The sequence below is a fragment of the Athalia rosae genome, chromosome 2 (genome assembly GCF_917208135.1).
Source record: "Athalia rosae chromosome 2, iyAthRosa1.1, whole genome shotgun sequence".
Classification (NCBI taxonomy): domain Eukaryota; kingdom Metazoa; phylum Arthropoda; class Insecta; order Hymenoptera; family Athaliidae; genus Athalia; species Athalia rosae.
In genome coordinates, this window is record NC_064027.1 from 4,782,920 (window position 1) to 4,803,371 (window position 20,452).

Here is a 20,452-nt window from a genome sequence, read left to right on the forward strand (position 1 = left end):
CTAGGTATATACGTATACATACCTCTCATGCACATAATATTTCACATAGTATATATAAATATGTAATATTCACACATCGTATTCGCTAGTAATATTTATTCATTAAAGACTGTAAATCAAATTTCGCTCGATCCTTACATAGTGTATTTATTTAGGTACACATGCGTAGTATATACACATATGCTTCGAATTCGTCATGTGTATATATTACTTCATCTGTACCTATGTGCGTATAAAACTATATTTTTAACCAATATATATCAGATCAACCTACGATTATTGATCATTTCCTATGTGCATATATACTTACGTATTTACGTGTATCCGCGAGCTATAAGTGCTGTGCTGATTTGAAAGTTTTATATTCTCATAAATTGTTTCTCTCCCGCGCCCCGGCGGTGCAGGCGAATGGTTCTGAATTTTTCACGTAATACCAGATATAATACAGTCGTATATATATATCATAAATAATTGTGAATCCATGTATGTAATATATACATACGTTTATTGAATGCGAATCGATATACCGTGTGAATTGATAAACTTGCGCAATTATGTAATGTATTAGATATAGATACAACAGATACATCACATAATGTATATACGGCACTATTCTCGATTCAATGCGAAATTTTTATCCTCTTCAGAACTGATCATCTGCAGACTGAATATTTATTCCTTATAAATCTATACGCAGACGGTACGTGAATCCATAAATATTCATAATAATAACGATATAAAATATGAACAGAGTAGGCGTCGTGATAGTGAGCCCCTGTTTTCAATCCTGCGGAATTGAACGGGTGAATAAACCCTGTATATACATATGATACGTCGAGAACTCAAGAATCGTCGAAATTATAGCGTTTCGGATCGGAATCTGCAGGCTACGAAAGAAATATCGCCAAGTAATACCCAAGCAAGTCTGGCTACCGGTCAGAGTTATGCAAAGTATAAATACGGTAAAAAATCTGTCGGAACGCTGCCCCCTCGCGCCCCCTTCAAACGCCTCCGAAAGTTGTAGAGTTATAAAGTTATAACAGTCGCGATTTATCTGCAGCGGGTTGTTATTATAATTATAAATATCCCGAGGCACTGCAGCGGCATTACGCGGGTATACATAACACACGTAGTCAGGTACAAAGGCGAGGTGGTACCGAAAAACACTTTCTTAAATTGAATAATTCAAAAATTAAATTTCTGAAACCTGTGGCATTCTGGGATCCTTAGGCGTACACGCCACAGACGGGATCAATAGATATTTCCATTCGGTGCTTTCCTGCAGCGTTCACGTCGCACCGTGCGGCGGCCATGTCTACCTTGAATCAGGGATGGACACGCCCCTCGGAACGAGAATTATCCAATGAGATTCGGCGCTACGGGGGTGAAAAGCTGTGGGTCGGCCTCGCCACGTTCTCCTGTCTGTAACTGCGCTGGGGGTGGGGGTGGGGCGGGGCCTGTCGCCCCTTCCAATTGGGCTTTTCCTGTGGCAGGTGCAGCCAGTTGGCAGGCGGACTCCAAGCAAGCGCCTCGTGTCACGTTGTCGCGCAGTTCTCGTGCACCACGTCCCGGTGTCGTCCACCAATAACGCGGGCGAACGCGACGGGTACCAAAAAATAACCAGATCGGAATAAACTGATATTCAAATTTTTTGAGAAACATTTTCCGCTATCAAATTTTACTCGAAAGTGTCCAATATGCGTCCTCGAACCATCCCGACAGTTGAATTAATCGTCGGCGCGATCTCAAAAATTTAACGATCAACTCCACGATAATTAATGCTCGAACGCACAGTTCAACCTCCGACCCGTCGAGCACAGGAGATGGGACGATTTTCCCATTTGTTTTAATCTTTTTTGCTTTTTTCTTGTAAATGTATGGAATAATTAACACGCGTTGTTACAATAACGAAAGGAATATTATGCAGCGACGTACGACGCACGAATGGATAGAAAATTTGGAAAAATAATAAGAGTGTCCGCATAGTAAATGTATATGTATATGGTATACGGTATATATATATGAGTGTTTTTGTTTTTTTGTTTTTTTTTTTTATATGGGAATAATACATTCGCGCAGTGATATCACGATCATATATGATATAATTAATGAAATTTATTCGTTATTGTGAACGTTAAACTGCAGGAGGCTGATGTAATTTACAATTAATCATAATTAAATAATTGTGCGGTATATATGTACGGTGCATCGATATGAAATTTTTACACATTTAATTATACACTGCACGCACACATACACATATATTTATATACATGTGTCTACACGTGTTGGAAGAAGAAGAAGAAAAAAAACAGAAGAAACAGAAAAAAAAGAAACAAAAAGAAGTGCGGATGTAATATATGATTGAAATTATATATTATGAAAAATTACATCTACATATGTAATAGTGGAATTATTATATATTATCAGCTGCGTCGCATATGATATAATTGAGACCGCGAACAATCAAAAAGACAAAGGATATTTGATTTTGCAGTTGCTGCAGCTGTGCGTGGTGGTGCAGCAGGTATAATAAAATGAATAAAACAAAACGAGACGAAATATAGTTGGGAAATCAATTATTCGTCTTAGATTGATATATACTAAATATATATAATACAAATGAATACATGTGTATCGATATATAGCCAACCGTCGGCGATTTCTGAAAGGATCAAGTTGACGACAGTCATATTCCGTAATACATACCTATGTATATTGGACACATGCGATTCACAGCTGATTTAAAAAATTGAGAAAACCATTATCGAGCGAGTGAAAACAGATAAAGTAATTAAATTCAATTAAAGTAACAACAACTTCGATAAGCGCGTACCACCTAACACCTGATTCGCTCGTTGAACGGAACGTGAATTATATACATGTAGTAGAAAATTGCAAGAAGAGGACTAGCCGAAGGAGAAGACGATCGAAGGATAGAATTTCATTCGTATCCGTCGTTCGATAGAAAAACATAAGAAACATAAAGATAAAAAGAGCGCGAGTTTTGATTACCAAAATAAATAGTGAAGATCGTCGCCAGTGCGTGTCGTATAGAGATAATAAAGCTACACACAGAGGTACACGTAACAACCGTAGCTACGACCTATAGGTGATACAGATATATAAAAAATTGAAAGGAATCAAGATTAAAAGTGAAGAGAAGTGGAATTCGTTGGGCTTGGGTATAATATTGTAACAGTGGGTGCGCTGGGGCCCTCCGCACCCTTCGGCCGTTACGGGCCCGCCGAGGGAGCGGCCGCTTCTGGGGAGGTGGAGGGGTACGGGGGCGGTGGGGGCGGGGGTGGCGCCCCTGGGGTTGCAGGACTCGCGGGGGGAACCCCCCGGATCAGGGTTGCACCCCTGGGGGGGCCTTGTTGCGCGCCCCTTCCCGTCACCCAGGCCCACAATATCGGTGAGCATAATCGACGGTATTATGTACAGTCATATCGGTTATTGTCGTAGTCAAGATGTCGTACGGATTCGTACGAAATATTACGCCGACTCGCATTTTCCAAGGCGTTGCAGATATTGGAAGGAAAAATGAAATCATCGTTACGCGTAGCTAAATATAATATCCGTTTTTTCTGTTCTCTTTATGCTCTACATACGGTAATTTGATGTCGTATACACGGGTGATGATTTTTTGTAATTACGTATGATATACTCAGTTCTAATTGGATGCTTATAGATTGAATGAAAAATTATCGTTCAAACGTTGTCTATGGTATCAGTGCCTACATGAATTATCCGTGTTCACGTATACCTTATACGTCAACGTATAGGATCAATGACGAATGGGCGCATAACGTGAAAAAGAGCAAAATTTATTCCACAATTTAGCCGAATACTCGAATCTAATGATATCTAATAATGCCCACATTTTATCCACGTGCTTTGTTACGTATACGTTATCCCGTAACAACAGCGAAATAACTTCTTCATTTTTTAATAATTTTCTACGATAGTATAAATTGTCGGGCCGTGTCCGATTGATATATACATATTTCTCCATCTTGTTTATTGAAAAAAAAAAAAAAAAAGAAAAAAGTATAACAGAGACAATGGAGAAAAGAAATTGAGTCATGTTCACGTTACACATACATCTAATTTGTACATACTTTGTCGCATATGTGTGATACATAGTTTAAGTCAACGTTTAAATGTGAATTGTGAAAATTTTCTAAATCTTTCAAATTTGCACGATTTGAATTTCGTCCTTTTTCGCTTCACGGATCGATACAATATGTATAAAAAAGGCGTGCACACATATAGATTTAATACGGGTACATATTTCATGTATAAGTGCGTAAAATTGAAATTCTTATATACCTATAACATACCTATAATGTAAGAATAAAAAGGAAAAATACCGCGGACGTTCGGATCTCGGTTATTTTGGTATAGATTTATTTTTTATCTCGGAATGAAAAAGCACCAACTACATGTATTCTTGAAACGCTTGATTTGATATAGGAAGGTGCGGATTAGCTATGCTCCTGTCATGTGCGGGCTGCGAGAAACCTATTCTTGACAAGTTCCTGTTGAATGTCTTGGATCGAGCGTGGCACGCCGATTGTGTACGATGTTTCGACTGTCGCAATCCACTACAGGACAAGTGCTTCTCCAGGGAAGCGAAACTCTTCTGCAGAAACGATTTCTTCAGGTCGGTCATTCTCACCCCTAATGTATACAACGTAACGTTCTGTACTCTACCTGCTGTCGATTTATGATCTGATATCATTTAAGAAAAAACAAATATCTATATATACATATGTATAGATACATACCCGATCGAATACGTACATTGTAGAGTTTATTTGTATTTATCCATTTACTTGTATGCATATCTATTTTTCTTTCATATGTATGATTATATAGAGGTATACGTTATGTACCCGCGAAATTGTAATTTTACTCGACCGTACTTTAAAAAAAGGAATGATCAATAATCAAATGAATGATAAATAAACAAACAGTATAATAAAAAAAGACGGATTTATGCGTTTCATCGGCATATAATCGCACGCGGGGTGCACCTTAAACATAGTTTAGTAAATAATTTTAATTCTTCTTCTACGTAACATGTACATCAATCCTTTCCTCGACGCTAGTTGTACACGTATATGTAACACACACACATAGCGGGCATGTTCATTTTTCGAAGAATTTCGTCTGCTCTACATTTACGTATACATATATATATATATATGTAGATGTATGTACGGCACACATGCAGAAAAATACATACTTTGTATAAATATATGTTACATACATCGGTCGGGAGTGTGATCTTGCATGGGATATGCGACTGACGTTTTCAGCGGAATTTCATTTTCTTTTCTCTTTTTTTCCTTCAGATTTTTTCTCTCCACACATACTACGAAAGCTATATACCTTAACTTCTTAGATACATATCATCCGACACATACCTATATGCACAAAGCTACTACATATATACCGCAGTTTCGTACACTGCACCATACTTCACGTACAATTAGATGATATATTTGAGGAAACATGTGAGCGTGGATTATAGGAGTTTGGATCGTTTCGATGAATAAATGGCCTCTTGTACGCGTTTTACTCGGAGGTATATAGGGGTACCGCCCGCGACGGCGGAGGGGGTCGTCGCGGAGGCTGCAGAAGCAGCGGAACGTCTATACCGCATCGCGCGTACGAGTGTGGTAATAATAATAAGGGCCGAACGAGGAAATATTATAAATGTTCCGTGACAACGTGTATATGCATACATAGGAGTTGAGTTTGTTGGGCGTGACGACGAAAACTGGTACGCGCGCGAGAAGCGTTCCAGGAAGGTCAGCCCATCATCATCGTCTGCAGAGCGCGAGGGGGATTCGTGAGGAGGTTTTTGCCAACCCACGTTACGCTTTATTGCGTCATCGCACGCGGCCGTCCAACACATAGTTATATTTATTCCATGTGTATATAGTATCTCGCTTTTTAATTACCTACGAACTACCACCTAATTACCGTACATGCCGCAACGGAGTCGTCGCTCATCCAAAAAGCTGCGACGTCGCGGCCTCGCGCATGGGACGATAGCGCGCACACGTTGCACCTCGATCGTACGACGTCGAAATTTTTGTCCATTCGCTTATCTCGGTTTGTCGCGTCTTCATTTGATCCACGTGAAAATTAAGGAGAGGGAACAAAAGCTATCGCGGATTCGGAGGCGAAATAACATCGCATGCATATAACATGGCGAGGCGTCGCGACGTCGCGATATTATACTCCGTATATTTTCTATAGCTATACGGATAGTCGGTATACTTAATTCTCTCCTCGTCAACGCGCATATTATATTTTGGGGGGGTTGAAGAGACCTTCCGTTGCTGGTTTCACGCCGTAGCTAATCGGGTGCTTTTCGTTTTTTATTCGGTCGCTTTGTCGGTGTGTGATTTGCCTTTTAAAATGTGTTTTATATACACGGCATGACCATATATATACCCCGATACATGAGTACATATAGGTGGAAAACTATCCGACTATATACTCGTACATATGTATACCATATATGCATATATTCGAGGTGCCCACGGTATACCCGTGTGCGTTTCTTATTTTCAGGGAGAATTCCGATCAGATACTTTTTCGAATAGCGCTGCCTGCACGGTTCCTCTCCGTCCGTATCTTCTCTTTTTATTTTCTCTATTTTTTCTTTTCTCTCTCTCCCCGACTTCGCCGATCTTTTTCCTTCTTCTTTTTCAATACGTGCATATGTATTACACCACCGCGACCGCGCGGATCCTTTTTTGCGCGATGCTCCCTGGCATATAAATTTGCCTATTTATTGCATGTATACATCATATATGTGAGCGCATGTGTGTGCACGGTAATGAATAATGTACGACAAAAATCGGATATAAGAAAACTGACACGAGCTGGGGCAGATATTCGCGGTTATAGTTCGGGAGCCTAATTGCCCACCTGTGTACGTGTTCAACGTTCGCGACATTAATTGGCGGCCAACGTTTGTAATTAGAGACGCGCGAATGAATACATGTTGAACATATACCGAGTGCTGTGCAGGTCGTTTGAAAAATGTAATCAAAGTCTCGCCGAAGACCGGACGCTATACAACGTTACCGGCGATATCGTTGACAAAGAAAATTTACCTGAAAAATCGTTACAATTCACATTATGCTCCTGCATCATAGCTGCATAGGTTACAGATTTGCTACATACGTCTGTGATATTTTTTCATCTATAGGTATATATACGTCATGTACGTATATCTGTACTCTAGAGGCTACATAAAAATATTGTATACATAGTTACTAGGTATATGGAATGCTAGTGATATATAAATAGCCAAACGTTACATACACACATGTGTGTATGGTATATTGTCGGGAGAATCTAATTATCTGACGGCAGCTAACCGACGTATATACTTATGTATTATATACTCGAAAAACGAAGAGAAAAGAGTGACAAATAAAGTTGAGCAAATAAATGAAGATATTTATTGATATAATTTTACATAGATTGTGCGTGTATAGAAATCAATTCGCGAGCGGGTTATTAATTGAAAAAATGTAATTATATATATTTACAACGGTAATATGTATGACAACCTGTCGTAAAATCGTTTCATCATAAAAAACAGAAAAATATATTTTTTTTTTTTTTCAATATTTGTATGTCGTATATACCTCGTATAGGTACACGTGTATAGTATTTTGGTAACAAAATTACTGCAGGATAGTGTAGCTATTGCAAATCGGTATTTTTACGATTCGTAAATATATACTATGCCTAAACACTAGGTCATATTCGAAAAATACCAAAAAATTTTCTACACATCTAGTGCTGCGATTCGATGCGATCAAAATTATCTAAGTAAGTTATATCGCGTATTTATGCACGTGCGGATCGCGACGAGTTAATATAAGTTGATCAAAGTATAGTCACGCGTGTCACAGCGTATGCAGTACATTATACAACTATAATATAGAGCTAAAACATGTGTTACATAGGTGGATAATTTCGGGAGGGTCAATAAATCACGGGGGCGGTGGCGCGGTGCAGATCGCGCGGTTGCAGACGATTCAATCGCGCTCTCGATCCTTATTCATTTTCGAAAATCTCTTCTTCCTATTTATCCCCCCCCCACCCCCACCACCTACATTATCGCATACGGATATATTTTTCGCGGCAACTATAAAAACTTGTGTTTTTTTTTTTTTTTTTTTTTTTTCCCCCGTTTACGTTACTCGTAATAAATATAACGTCAAGAGTATATCAATATGCGTGTACAGGTGTTTTCGAAAAATAATTTGCGGGATACTTACATCAACTTGTCTACATGGGTTAGGTATGTACGTACCTATATCCACGGGGACCCATTCACGTATTAATAACGTGAATCTCGGATCGCATTCCGTCGATTAATTGTCGGACGACGTGACCTCTGACTCGAAAAATCACAACTCGACTCCGCAGCCGCGCCCCGTTGAGTCCCAACCACTGTGTTGCTCGTAGTACACTTCAGCCGGGACAATGATTTATCACGTTTTTTCGTTTATTCATTTATTTGTTTTATTCAACTTCGTTCGACGTGTTTTTCTATCTTGTATTATCTGTACACTAATTTGTACCGTCGGCCCACGATTTCACCGTATAGAGTTTCGGTGCGCGATTAAATTCGCGGACGAGATTCCTCACCTGTTTTTTGCTCCTCCCTTTTCTCGCCTCGCTTTTTCTTCGTCGGCTTCCCTACCCCCCCCCCCCCCCCCCCCCCCCCCCCCAGGTTGCGGTTCGTCACGACGTAATCGCGTGACGGTGGAAATGATTTTTTTCATCGAATACGAGGACGATGACGATTGTATTTCCTTTGTTTCGCAGGCGGTACGGCACGAAGTGCGGCGGTTGTCTGCAGGGCATCAGCCCGTCGGATCTGGTCAGAAAAGCGAGAGACAAGGTGTTTCATCTCAACTGTTTTACCTGCCTAGTTTGCCGGAAACAATTGAGCACGGGGGAGGAACTCTACGTCTTGGACGACAACAAGTTCGTATGCAAAGAGGATTATTTGTCGGGGAAACCCTTGCCCCACACTCACCACGCTCACAGTCATCACAGTCATCACGGTGAGTTTCTTCGCCCGATATCGGAAAATCGGCGTGGTAAAAGACGCTGGTAATCGAGTGAAAAATTTACTGCGACTTTTATGGAGAATATTATTCAGGGAGATCGAAAATTTATGCAACACATTTTACGCACGTGTAATAAGTCTCGTTTTAGAAGTAACGGTGTATTCAACAACAACTGTCGTCAGAGTGTGCAGACGGGGCATATACGTATATCTTTCGCGAGATAAATCAATTAGCGTGTATTTTTTTTTCCATACATACGCATAGAGAAAATATACGTCCGTACATAAAATCGCCACCGCATATACATATATAACGAGGTGCGTATCTATACAGGAATTACAATAAACGTCCGCATAACGATATATGTATACGTCGTGAAAAATGAAAGAACTCGTTAAAATTAATGAATTAATTACTCGTCATTTTTCTATCCCCTCGATCATTGAATTCTCACGACATTGCGGACGTCGCATATTTGAGAACATTATTGTATATACATATGTATATCATAGTTTTGCGGGTGCGTTTAACGGGACACGATTTATTGGTGTACATAAATTTCGCCGCTAATTAGTAGGTATATGCCTACAGGTATGTATCAATCGGCTTAAAAATTTTACACGATCCCAAAACGCATGATGTTTCAAAAATATATTCTCGATTGATTTATGCGTTATATATATATATGTATCGGAGATCACGTATATTCTGCATAGTATGCATGTAGGTAAACTTTTCATATACACATATATTATATGTACGTCGTGTATTTCGCCCCGCTCGTCTCGCGATTAGATATATATATATATATACATATTAGGTATATACTCGCATGTGCATCATATCGGTTCTGGGTCGCCTTATATGCACATAGTGTGTTCAGGTATATACAATGCATATGTACGTAGGCATATAAACGAGAGGCGGCAAGCTGTGAAAACACCACATAACGCACGCATGTAAGATATATATATATATTTATGTGTGTATGTTGGGTATATACGTACGCCGCGCGGCTCAGTTTCACGGGGTTTTGTAACCATGAAACGAAAACCGAAGGTCGTTATGTTACGCAGCAGGGCCCTTTTGTCGCATGCCGACACCTAACCGCAAGACCCAACCCCCTTGCGATGAATCCTACTACACAAGCCACAAGCTTTTGAACGGACTTTCGAGTCTACCTACATCTATATATGTAACATATATAGGTGTACATATAGGTATACATGCCCATGTACTGCACTGCCGTTGCATTTCCCATGACGTGCGTCATTCTCCCTCTCGCCATTTATATACTACGTAGAAGTCGGTCCGACATTTTGGATCTTCAGATTTTTCAAATTCCATATTTTTGCTATCAAAATTCTCGGAAATATTGATGATATGAAATTGAGTAGGTATTATTCGCATACCTTTGTTACAAATTGACAAGTGGCTGTAATATTTTCTGTACACGCGGCTCGAGCATTTCTTTGGCTTAAGACTTGAACGTTTAAAAAAGGAGAGAAAGAAAAGTCGCACCGCCGCATAGAATGCGGTCGTTAATCTGCGATGACAATGAAAATGATTTTATGTTCGGTTTCGCGGTAAGATTTGCGGTTTCGCGATACAGAGATATAATATGCCGTATACAAGTACGATGAAAATTTGTATAAACTCAAAAAACGCAGGTCCCCTGAGATCCTTAACAAAATGTATACACTCGACTCGTATCGGTTCCAAAAGAGAGAAATTTTCCGTTGAAAAAAAGACAAGTAATAAAATGGAAACCAGATTATATTGTTACCAAATATCGAGCGAATCGTAAGTTTAAGGTCGTTCGAAGAAGCTCGCTCCGTTTGTGTAACTAACAATAATAATAAGCGCTAATTTATGGGTGACCGAGATCGAGGTATAATTGTGTGTTATTACGTTGACAGGAGGCGATTCGTTGATGGGATCGGGTTCGGAGGACGAGGACGATGACGGAAGTTCGCATCATCACCACAGCGGCGTTGGCGGCACGCATTTAGGGCCCCATAATTTGGCCGCCGGGGTCCCCGGAGATCCGGGAGTGGGACACGGCGGTGATTTACCCCTCGGCGGCGACCCCTGCAAGCAGGAAGACTCCGAGGATCAAGGTAAGGTAACCCCGGCGCTGGAAATAAGTCATTCGTAATTAATAACCGAAAACGATGAGGGCAACGATAACGGTGACACCGATACAAAACGAGCACGAAATTCGACACTATATAACGCGCTCCGGAAACAATAGAAGTGTTACATGAATAGGGAAAGGTGTGATTTTGAAAAGGTAAAATTTGCGCGTAACGCCCGCAATTATTTAGAATTATTCTATTCAATGGGAGCGTATTTAGTTGTATATATGTATAAATACATCTATTCGTTTCCTATAATGCTAATTGTTAGACGAGATAATGAACTGATGCTCAGACGGCTGATGGGGTTAATTGATATTTATTTTGATATTCCTTTGTGAGAAAAACTGCAAGGTATTATCTTCGCTCGCGTTACCGGAGAATATATAATATTTCTTGCCTTGATAAATTATTACCAAAATACATGACGCTGTATACCTAGCTATACTATAATATAATCGTCACGAAGTATTATAGAAAAGTAAAAAAGTACAAGTTGTAGGCGTGAGTGATTTCTTTTTTCTTCTTTCTGATTTTTTTCTTTTTCAAGTTTCCAAAAATTATGCATTATTATAACAATAATGATAATGATCACGAAGATGATGATGATGATAATAATAATAAGACGACGAGATATTTATACGAAAAACAGGGCGATAAATAGGAATTATACTGTCCGCCTCGTTCCAATACAGTATACATAGTTATATGATACCTGGTGTATGAGAATGAAAAAAGAACATTTTTTTTTTTTTCTCTTTTAAAACACAAAACTAACTATGCCCTTATACGGAATATTCGTTGTTAATTGTAGCCCGCGTACGAATAGGTTAATTATATACGTATGTATAAATAAAAGCATACATAATACATAATACGTATGTATAGCTACATGTGTAGGTCCACCACCGCGCGGTGTCTCGCTTCAAAATCTTTATATCTATAACAATAAGTATATCTAATGTATAATATATACGTGTTGTTACATATATATATATATATATACAGGTATATATGACTTTCCCCGCTAACGGCGATATTTATCCGTAAAAACAAACCAACAATAAAAGAAGCAAAAAAACAAATCGCGCTTTTATACGAAAAATCTCAACACGTACCTCATACCGTACAAAGTACATAATTGTTGGACAGTATCACATATGTGATGTATAACATGTATATATACTTTCAATTATGCAGATCGCAGGTCTATATAGCCATGTATAATACGTGCGTGAATTAATATTCTGAATAGGTAAAGAAAAAAATAATCAATAAAATAAAACAAAGGAAACCAGCAAAAAAAAGCAGAAAGAAAAAAAAAAAAAAATACGGACTAGTTCAGTCTTTCGGGGACTGACCTGAATTTTATTGCCGTTACAAAAGTATTTTTTTTTTCTTATTTTTCAAAGGTATATATGCTATACACAAATTTTACGACACAATACGTTCACATGTATCTATAGGTATACACGTTCACGTCGTACATAAGGATGGGGAAATACAAAATTGAGAGGGGTAGGGGAGGCTCTTGTCTCTTATGTACACGTATATAGATACGTAGAGGACACGTATACCTATGTATATATATGCCTCTATAATACGGCATTGTGAAGTGTGACACTGTCCAAATATTTTCCTTGTCCCGTGGTTGAGACCTCCCTGCGGAAACCCGTGGTATATCTATATACATATAAATAGGTATATGTACGCGAATATAGATCTCAATGGGCTTATATACCCGCGCTGCATGGCTCATCTAATAATTCAATGGGAATATCTATTTTTGGGGGACTTTTCGACGATCGCCAAACTTCACGGTGTATAATAGTTTACGGGTATGTCTTCAAGTATGTATATATATATTTGTCGTTCGTATTCCATGTCGAAGACTACAATTGCTTATTCGCTGCCCGAGTACATAGGTATTCATATACGTGCTCTTACGAATACACACATATACACACCTGATCCTGGCTTTTCAACGCACATACGCGCTCGCATACATATATATACGTATAGCAAATTTTTAACAATAACTGAAATAAAGTTGAAACTTTCGCGCTATATGTATAGCTACACAATGAAACGTTCTGCGAAAGGTAGAAATCCGGATGAAAATTCGTCTGCCTTTTTTCGTATCCATTTACCATTATTATTTTTGCTTTTTTAACTCTACTCGGCCGGCCGACTGTCCGAAGCGATTTCGTGCGAGAGTTTGCATAAATTCGTCCCTCGCTCTTCGAGGATAAAATGTTTTTTCTGTGCTTTTTTTCTCTCTCTCTCTTCAAAAGATTTTACCGATTGCACTTTCTGACTTTTGGACGTTCACATTATCGTGTTCGGAAATTCTACGATAATCGAATCGAATCGTTCGAAACGAAAGAACGAAAATCCGCGGTATGGACTTGATGGAAAATTGATCCCAATTTTTTGCATACCGACACGTTGTCGAAATTTTTCGCACGCGTTACGTGGAAAATACGCTCTATACATATGTATACGAGAGCGAAAGATGGAAAGAGAGAAGCGAAAAAAGGCGAGGAACTTTGATCCTGGGCAGCGATGCAGGTTTTTTCTACGTAACGGGTGGGGCACAGGGCAGTTTATGGGTTCAACGAGGGTTAAACGATGAAATTATTGTACACTCTTTTGATCCACAAGGTTCGCTCGACGGCGATCCTGAGACCCGAGACAGCCAGACGGAGAATAAAAGTCCCGATGGAGGTGCGGGAGGAGGAAGCGGCGACGGTGGAGCCGGTTCAAAAAGGCGAGGCCCCAGGACGACCATTAAAGCAAAACAGTTGGAGATCCTCAAGACCGCGTTTTCGCAGACGCCTAAACCCACGAGACACATCAGAGAACAACTCGCAAAGGAGACCGGACTGCCCATGAGGGTCATACAGGTGAGTCATCTGAAAATATTTTTATAACTCCTCGGCGAAGCGTGCGACGCGGAGACGTCGCGAAAAGTTTTTCAGGAATAAATTGGCGGAAAGATGGGTGAAAAAAAAACAAAAAAAAAAAGACAAGGAATAATAAAGTAACAACGGCGAGGGCTAAATTCAGAAATCGCGAATCATTTTTCACGCAGCTGCGGCTCTACATCGTTTTTCATTTTTCGATGATAATTCATCGTTCGTTTGTTTCTTCTTTTCATTTATTTTCGGCAGCGGAGAGATAAAATTCTTTGGATCTGCGAAAGAGCGAAACCGTTTTTGTTCCAGGTGTGGTTCCAGAACAAGAGAAGCAAAGAGCGGAGGTTGAAACAACTGACGTCTATGGGGAGAGGACCGTTTTTCGGAGGTTCCCGGAAAATGCGAGGCTTCCCTTTGAACCTGAGCCCCGGCGCGTTGGGCGGCGAAGACGGACCACCCCCGGGATTCCCCTATTTCGCTGCGGACAAATTTGAATTCGGCTACGGCGGACCCGTGGCGTTTCACCACGAATTCTTCGGCGGACATCCGCCGCCGCATCCTCACGGTCCGCCCTTCAGCGGCCCCGGAAATCCTGGTGAGTCGAATATTTTGATTCTCCTTCGGTATTCCGTTTCGTAATGCCCACCCCGTAGACTCGGTCGTTGTTGTATGGGTTAGGTACGTTGAAGAAGTTGCGTCGCCGCAGCCTCCGCGTTATTATCGATAATCAAGATAATTTCCACCGTGCACCGCGTAGGTACGTTGCAATTATAATATACAAAAACAAACACGTGATCAACGCAAATCAGATTGCGTAATTTGGTTCTCTGTCCGCCAGCTGTTCACCGCAGACTTCATCTTTGGAGTATAATACGTAATTTTACGACGATCCGTACAGGTATTGTAGAAGTGTTTCTGCGGCAGAGCGAATTTTGCACAACTCGTCGTGTTACATCAAGGCCGGAAACGTGAAGGGCAAAATTCATTTCACCGTTGTTGTTGTTGTTATTATTATTATTATTATTATTATTATTATTATTGTTGTTGCGTCCGTGTGTTCGTACATACGTATAGGTATATATGTATTACGCGTGTATACCAATTTATGTACACCTCATAGTTCCCTCCTCGTGTCGATACCTTCGTGTAATATACATAAATTAGACAAACGCACATTTTCGATACTTACAATCAGCCTTTCATTTAATTTTCATTGTACGGTTACAAAAGCGAATATCATTTATAAATAGTTTAGCATTCAACGTCGGAATGTTGAACCGAAATTAACAGATATTGTATATTTATATCGGTGGAAAAGTTCATCATTTGCGATACGTAATCTCAATTTTCTTTGGGCGCACCGATGTATGGATTGATTTAAAAAAAAATTTTTTTTTTTTTTTCTTACTCACATAGATATTCGAAGTGAAAAAGTGCCTTTAGTTTTTAGTTGGTCTTGCTATTGCAGGCCTAGATCCAGCTAGTCTAGCAGGAATGGCAGCTGCGGCGGCAGCAGCAGGCGAATATCCTCCCCCAGGTGGACCGGGTGGTCCTCCTGAATTCCTCACGGGTCCTCCTGGACAAGGTCCTCCCGCGCCGCCGGGTGGTAGTCCCGGTGAATTTTTGGCGCCGTCGGGTAAGAAGTTGCACGATTACTAACTTTTATTTTACCCGATAAGAAAAGCAAAACGGGGGGGAAATAAATATTTGACGTACATCAGGCGTTTGCGATTATTCTTTGTACAGTGCATATAATTATTTTCTGCAGCGTCCGCGATCGAAGCTCTTTCTAAATTCTAAATAAATGCGCATTATTCGTTCAATTTTCATTTGTAATTACGATAATTGATTAACAGGATATGTTAATTAAGGACGCTGTGGGACCTTTACAGGCGGTGGACAGGGTAATCCTGGTGGTGGGGGTAACGGAGGTGGTCCTGGAGGCGGAGGGGGTGGGGGTGGATTTCCCGAACCCCACCAGATGCAGAGCGAAGGTCTCGTCTGGTAGAACAAATTAGCCCTACCAGCTATATTTAATTTATGTAAAGAAAAACTCGATCACTGAAGAAAAGTAAATTTGAGGAACAATCTGCACATATGATATTACTGACTAAAAAGAGAAATTATATTATGTATATCGACAAAGAAAGACAATTTCTCAAAAGATTTATTATAAATTGCTGTATCAGCTGATATTTTCACCATCGGTCTATAGAAATATATTACAGTATATATATATATAATTATATATATATACATGCCGAAAAAGTTTTTCTCGTTTCGTTTTTTTGTTTGTTTTTTTTTGGGTTCTTCTTCTTTTTTTTTCTTTGTTTGTTTTTGTAAGATATTTATATAAATATATATATAATTATTATTGTGTATATTGAAATAAAAAAACAAAAAATAAATAAATTAAAAAAAAAAAAAAAAAAACTTGGAAAAAAGGAACTAAAAAAAAGAAAGAAAAAAAAACTAAAGATAATTGGAACTCGATCCTTCCCTCACTCCCAGAACCCTATTATGTAATGTTATGTACCTTGTTAATTATATTATATGAAGGAAAAAAAAAAATTAAATAAATAAATAATAATTAAGACGATCCTTGTAGATATTGCTATATTGAATATATTATATGTATACTAATTATTATTATTATATATATATATAAATATAAATATTATAATTCGTATATATATATGTTTGTTAAGGCGGCATCCGATGTAAATAAACAAAAAAATTAGGAAAACGTGAAACGATATCGTAATATGTACGTTCGAAATTCAGAGTAAAAAAAGTAAAAAAGTAAAAAAAAAAAAAAAACAAGAAACAGAAAAAGGGTGAAACAAAAAACGAATGAAAAAATGTACCGAAATATCATGTACGAAACACAGGAACGCCTCCCACTCCGCCATAATGCATACTAATTATAAATATTATTATAATAAACCACCTCGTATTTCCGTAAAAATAATCGTTTTGAAAAACCTTAATTTTTTCCCCTCTTCTCTCCAACTCCCAGACACTAGATCAGAGCCGGTGATCTCTGCGAATCGGAATGGGGCGTATAAATTTCGTCGATTATTAGCGGTGAGTATGAAGTGACAGAGAAAAGAATGAAAAATAAATAAATAAACAAAATCAGAGAAAAAGGAAAAGATGAGGTGAGGTGAAACGCGGTACTCCACGGGGGGTATAAACACGGCGAGAAGAGATTGGTAAAGAACGATTCGATTGTAGGCTATACACGGTCCCTAACGTCGTTAAGGTCCAGCCGGAAGATTCGGATGTAGAACATCTGGCGAATTCGATTTTGATGTGTTTCTGCCCGGGGGGTGCTCGCCGCGGCGCCCCGGTTCCCTGCGAGTCTCCCAACGGACGAGGACGAGGAGGACGAGGAGGAGGAGGAGGAGGAGGAGGAGGCGGCATAGGTACAACAAATACCGTCCCGCGGTGTCCCATGTGTTACAGTAAATGTCCGCCAACTATTGCGCGCGGTGGAACGTTAGCCGCGCGCTCCGCACGATCATCCCGTACGCGCGGGATCTATAGATCTACGGGGACTCGTACGACAGATGCGAACCCGCCCAGTGCAGTCCCGGGGGAACCCCGCCAGGACAAACCGTCCCAAAGGAAAAACCGGCTCCTCCACTTCGCATCCGTATTACCACCGGGTACACCGCTCCGGCAACGCGCCCCCCCCGTTACAACCACCTACTACACCCCCTTCGCGATATATATATACATATATATATATGTGGATATCGCGCATACGCTCCGCACCCGCTACAGGTTCCCTCCAAGACACAAGGACCCCCCAAGGACGAACGATAGGATGCGCCGCAGTTCGAAGTAGTTTGGTTACATGTATATAAAAACTAGCGAAGGGCGCGATCAAGGGACGTGATGGGCGAACCTATGTGTGTCTATGTAACGTAGACTCTGCAGTATATATATATATATATATATATGTATGGGTACATAACTTGTGTACGCGTGAGGGACATCGTTGTCACGGTTCGACGCCGCCCCCCTGCCCCCGTTCGACAGTCGTCGCCACAAGCTCCCTTTTATAAACCCTCTTTCAACCCCCTTCGTTCCCTACATAGTTCGTTTAGTCATGCGTCCTGGATAATTAGCCTCGGGAGCAAGTGCATCGTTTGCAACGGCGCAGCTTTGTCCTCGATCGCTCGAAGCTTGCGAAGAGCACCGGTTGAAAAAATTCTGTACACACAAAATAATGTTCACGTTATACTACCTCGTTATTGTCTACCGTGTATTGCGTGTAAGCGTTTATTCACCTATAACGATGACGTTGACCAATTCGAAGGTCGGATTTTTCGGGGTGATTATTGTGCGATCGACGGAAAATTTCTCAACGTCGATTGATCAGAAAAGCCCGAATTGAAGCGATTTTTGTTTCTTCCGAGCGTCGTCCGATTCCGCGATACAGACCAGTGATTGTGCGCGTGTATACATGTGCGAAGGAGGACCGTGGATGCGGGTTTCTTCCCCCCGCCCCCCCCCCCCCCACAATAAGGGTGAATCGAGTATCTCCGGTGGGAGTTTTTAAAGTAGTCGTACATGGGGTGGGGGTAGGTAGGTGGGGGGGGGGGGAAATGTCACGGTCCACGCGTTCAAGACTCACGTGTCGACACACGTGTCACTCGCCAACCCCCGTAACTAACCCCATTTCTCTTATTATACACGGAAGCCTTACAAATCACGCCCCGGTTAACGCCGAGCTGCGAGCCCGGTCGAGGCTTCGACGTCGTCGAGCGAAACTGCATGGGCAAATGTATACGGGGAGTTTTATAAATTACATCATATGTCATATGGTTATACATGTATATATGTATATCTGTATACTTACAGGTCGTTACTGGATCGAAACGTTTCTATTCAATAGCGAATCTCACTTCGCAGGTGTCCCGGACTTCGATCGTGTGGTATCGTGACTCGTTTCGCGATCGTATCGGCAATTAACTGATTCCAAATTTCAAATATTTCGTGCGAGAAATCGCGAGCGATATTCAATTTTGCGAACATGTCAGCCAAATGCGATTACGATTTATGGTTTTTCAATTGAATTGAGAATTACTGACAATGAGCCAAAAAATGACAAACTTGTAGTCTTAGATTTTTCTCAAAATTGAGGCCGGAATTCGCGTTCTTTTTTTTTTAGGGTCTTCTACAATGATATTCATGAATAATTTGATCTCAGAAATCCAAAATTGAGAGCCGAATCGATCTATCTATGAAATTGATCGATTTATCGCCAATTTTTTACTTTTTGGAGTGGAAAAATGAAGATATCTCGACGGGAAAAATTCGTAGCTCATTTTGACCAACGGATTCGTGTTCCTCAGGTCAAAGTGCATTGGAAAAGTGCCCTGCAATCGATTTTCAAAATACTTTATTTTTGGCTCAAAAATCGAAAAAATCCAAAGGGGTACCCCTTAGAATTTTGGCGATTTTGGGTCAAAAAATCGTATTTTATTTTATATGCTATTCTTATGTATTTCGATCTCAGGAATCCGAATCTGAAAGCTAAATTAGTCTATCTATGAAATTGATCGAGTTATCCTCATTTTTTCGCGATTTTTGGCATAAATTTGAGGATATCTCGAAGGGAAAGAATCGTAGCTCAATTTGGACAACGGATTCGTGTTCCTGAGGTCAAAATACATGAGAAAAGTGCCATACGATCAATTTTAAAAAATAAAAATTTTTGGTCAAAATTTGAGATTTTTCCAAGGGGTACCCCTTACGATTTTTTCAAATTTTGGCCAAAAATTTTTATTTTTTAAAATTGATCGTATCGCACTTTTCTTATGTATTTTGACCTCAGAAACACGAATCCGTTGTCCAAATTGAGCTACGATTTTTTCCCTTCGAGATGTCTCCATTTTTATGGTAAAAAATGCGAAAAAATGGGGATAACTCGATCATTTTTGCGGATAGATCAATTTTTCTTTCGGATTCGGATTCCTGAGCTCAAATTACATTAAGATAGACTAAAAAATCAATTTTTTATTTTTGACCCGAAAAAGCTGAAAATTGGCGATAACTCGGTCAATTTCAGAGATAGATCAATTTTTCTTTCAGATTCGGATTCCTGAGATCAAAATACGTGAGAAAATTGCCATACGGACAATTTTTTAAATACTTCATTTTCGGCCCAAAAATCGAAAAAATCCAAAGGGGTACCCCTTGGCGTATCAATCAATATTTTTTTTAAATTGGCTTTCATATGCCATTTTCATGTATTTTGATCTCA

The 20,452-nt window shown here is 39.9% G+C and overlaps 1 protein-coding gene across 5 annotated transcripts; it reads left to right on the plus strand.

Moving 5' to 3' along the window:
* The first annotated feature begins 1,487 nt into the window (after nt 1–1,487).
* On the plus strand, nt 1,488–16,511 carry LOC105692253 (LIM/homeobox protein Lhx5). 5 transcript variants are annotated; one of them, XM_048649916.1, is made up of 8 exons: nt 1,488–3,415; nt 4,477–4,666; nt 8,872–9,113; nt 11,039–11,239; nt 13,922–14,163; nt 14,485–14,770; nt 15,626–15,811; nt 16,047–16,511. In XM_048649916.1, the coding sequence occupies exons 2-8, from the start codon at nt 4,494–4,496 to the stop codon at nt 16,181–16,183; spliced, it is 1,467 nt and encodes a 488-aa protein (XP_048505873.1). In that variant the 5' UTR covers nt 1,488–3,415; nt 4,477–4,493; the 3' UTR covers nt 16,184–16,511. The 5 variants fall into 5 exon arrangements, with proteins under 5 accessions (XP_048505873.1, XP_048505874.1, XP_020711661.1 ...); XM_048649917.1 differs by having other exon boundaries at nt 15,644–15,811; XM_020856002.2 differs by having other exon boundaries at nt 16,068–16,510.
* The last annotated feature ends 3,941 nt before the right edge of the window (nt 16,512–20,452 follow it).

Bases quoted from the DNA above. Each gene is read 5' to 3' on its own strand.
- LOC105692253 (XM_048649916.1), top strand. From the start codon at position 4,494: ATGCTCCTGTCATGTGCGGGCTGCGAGAAACCTATTCTTGACAAGTTC. The intron at 9,114-11,038 runs GTGAGTTTCTTC...TTACGTTGACAG, and splicing joins CAGTCATCACAGTCATCACG to GAGGCGATTCGTTGATGGGA. The intron at 14,164-14,484 runs GTGAGTCATCTG...TTTTTGTTCCAG, and splicing joins TGCCCATGAGGGTCATACAG to GTGTGGTTCCAGAACAAGAG.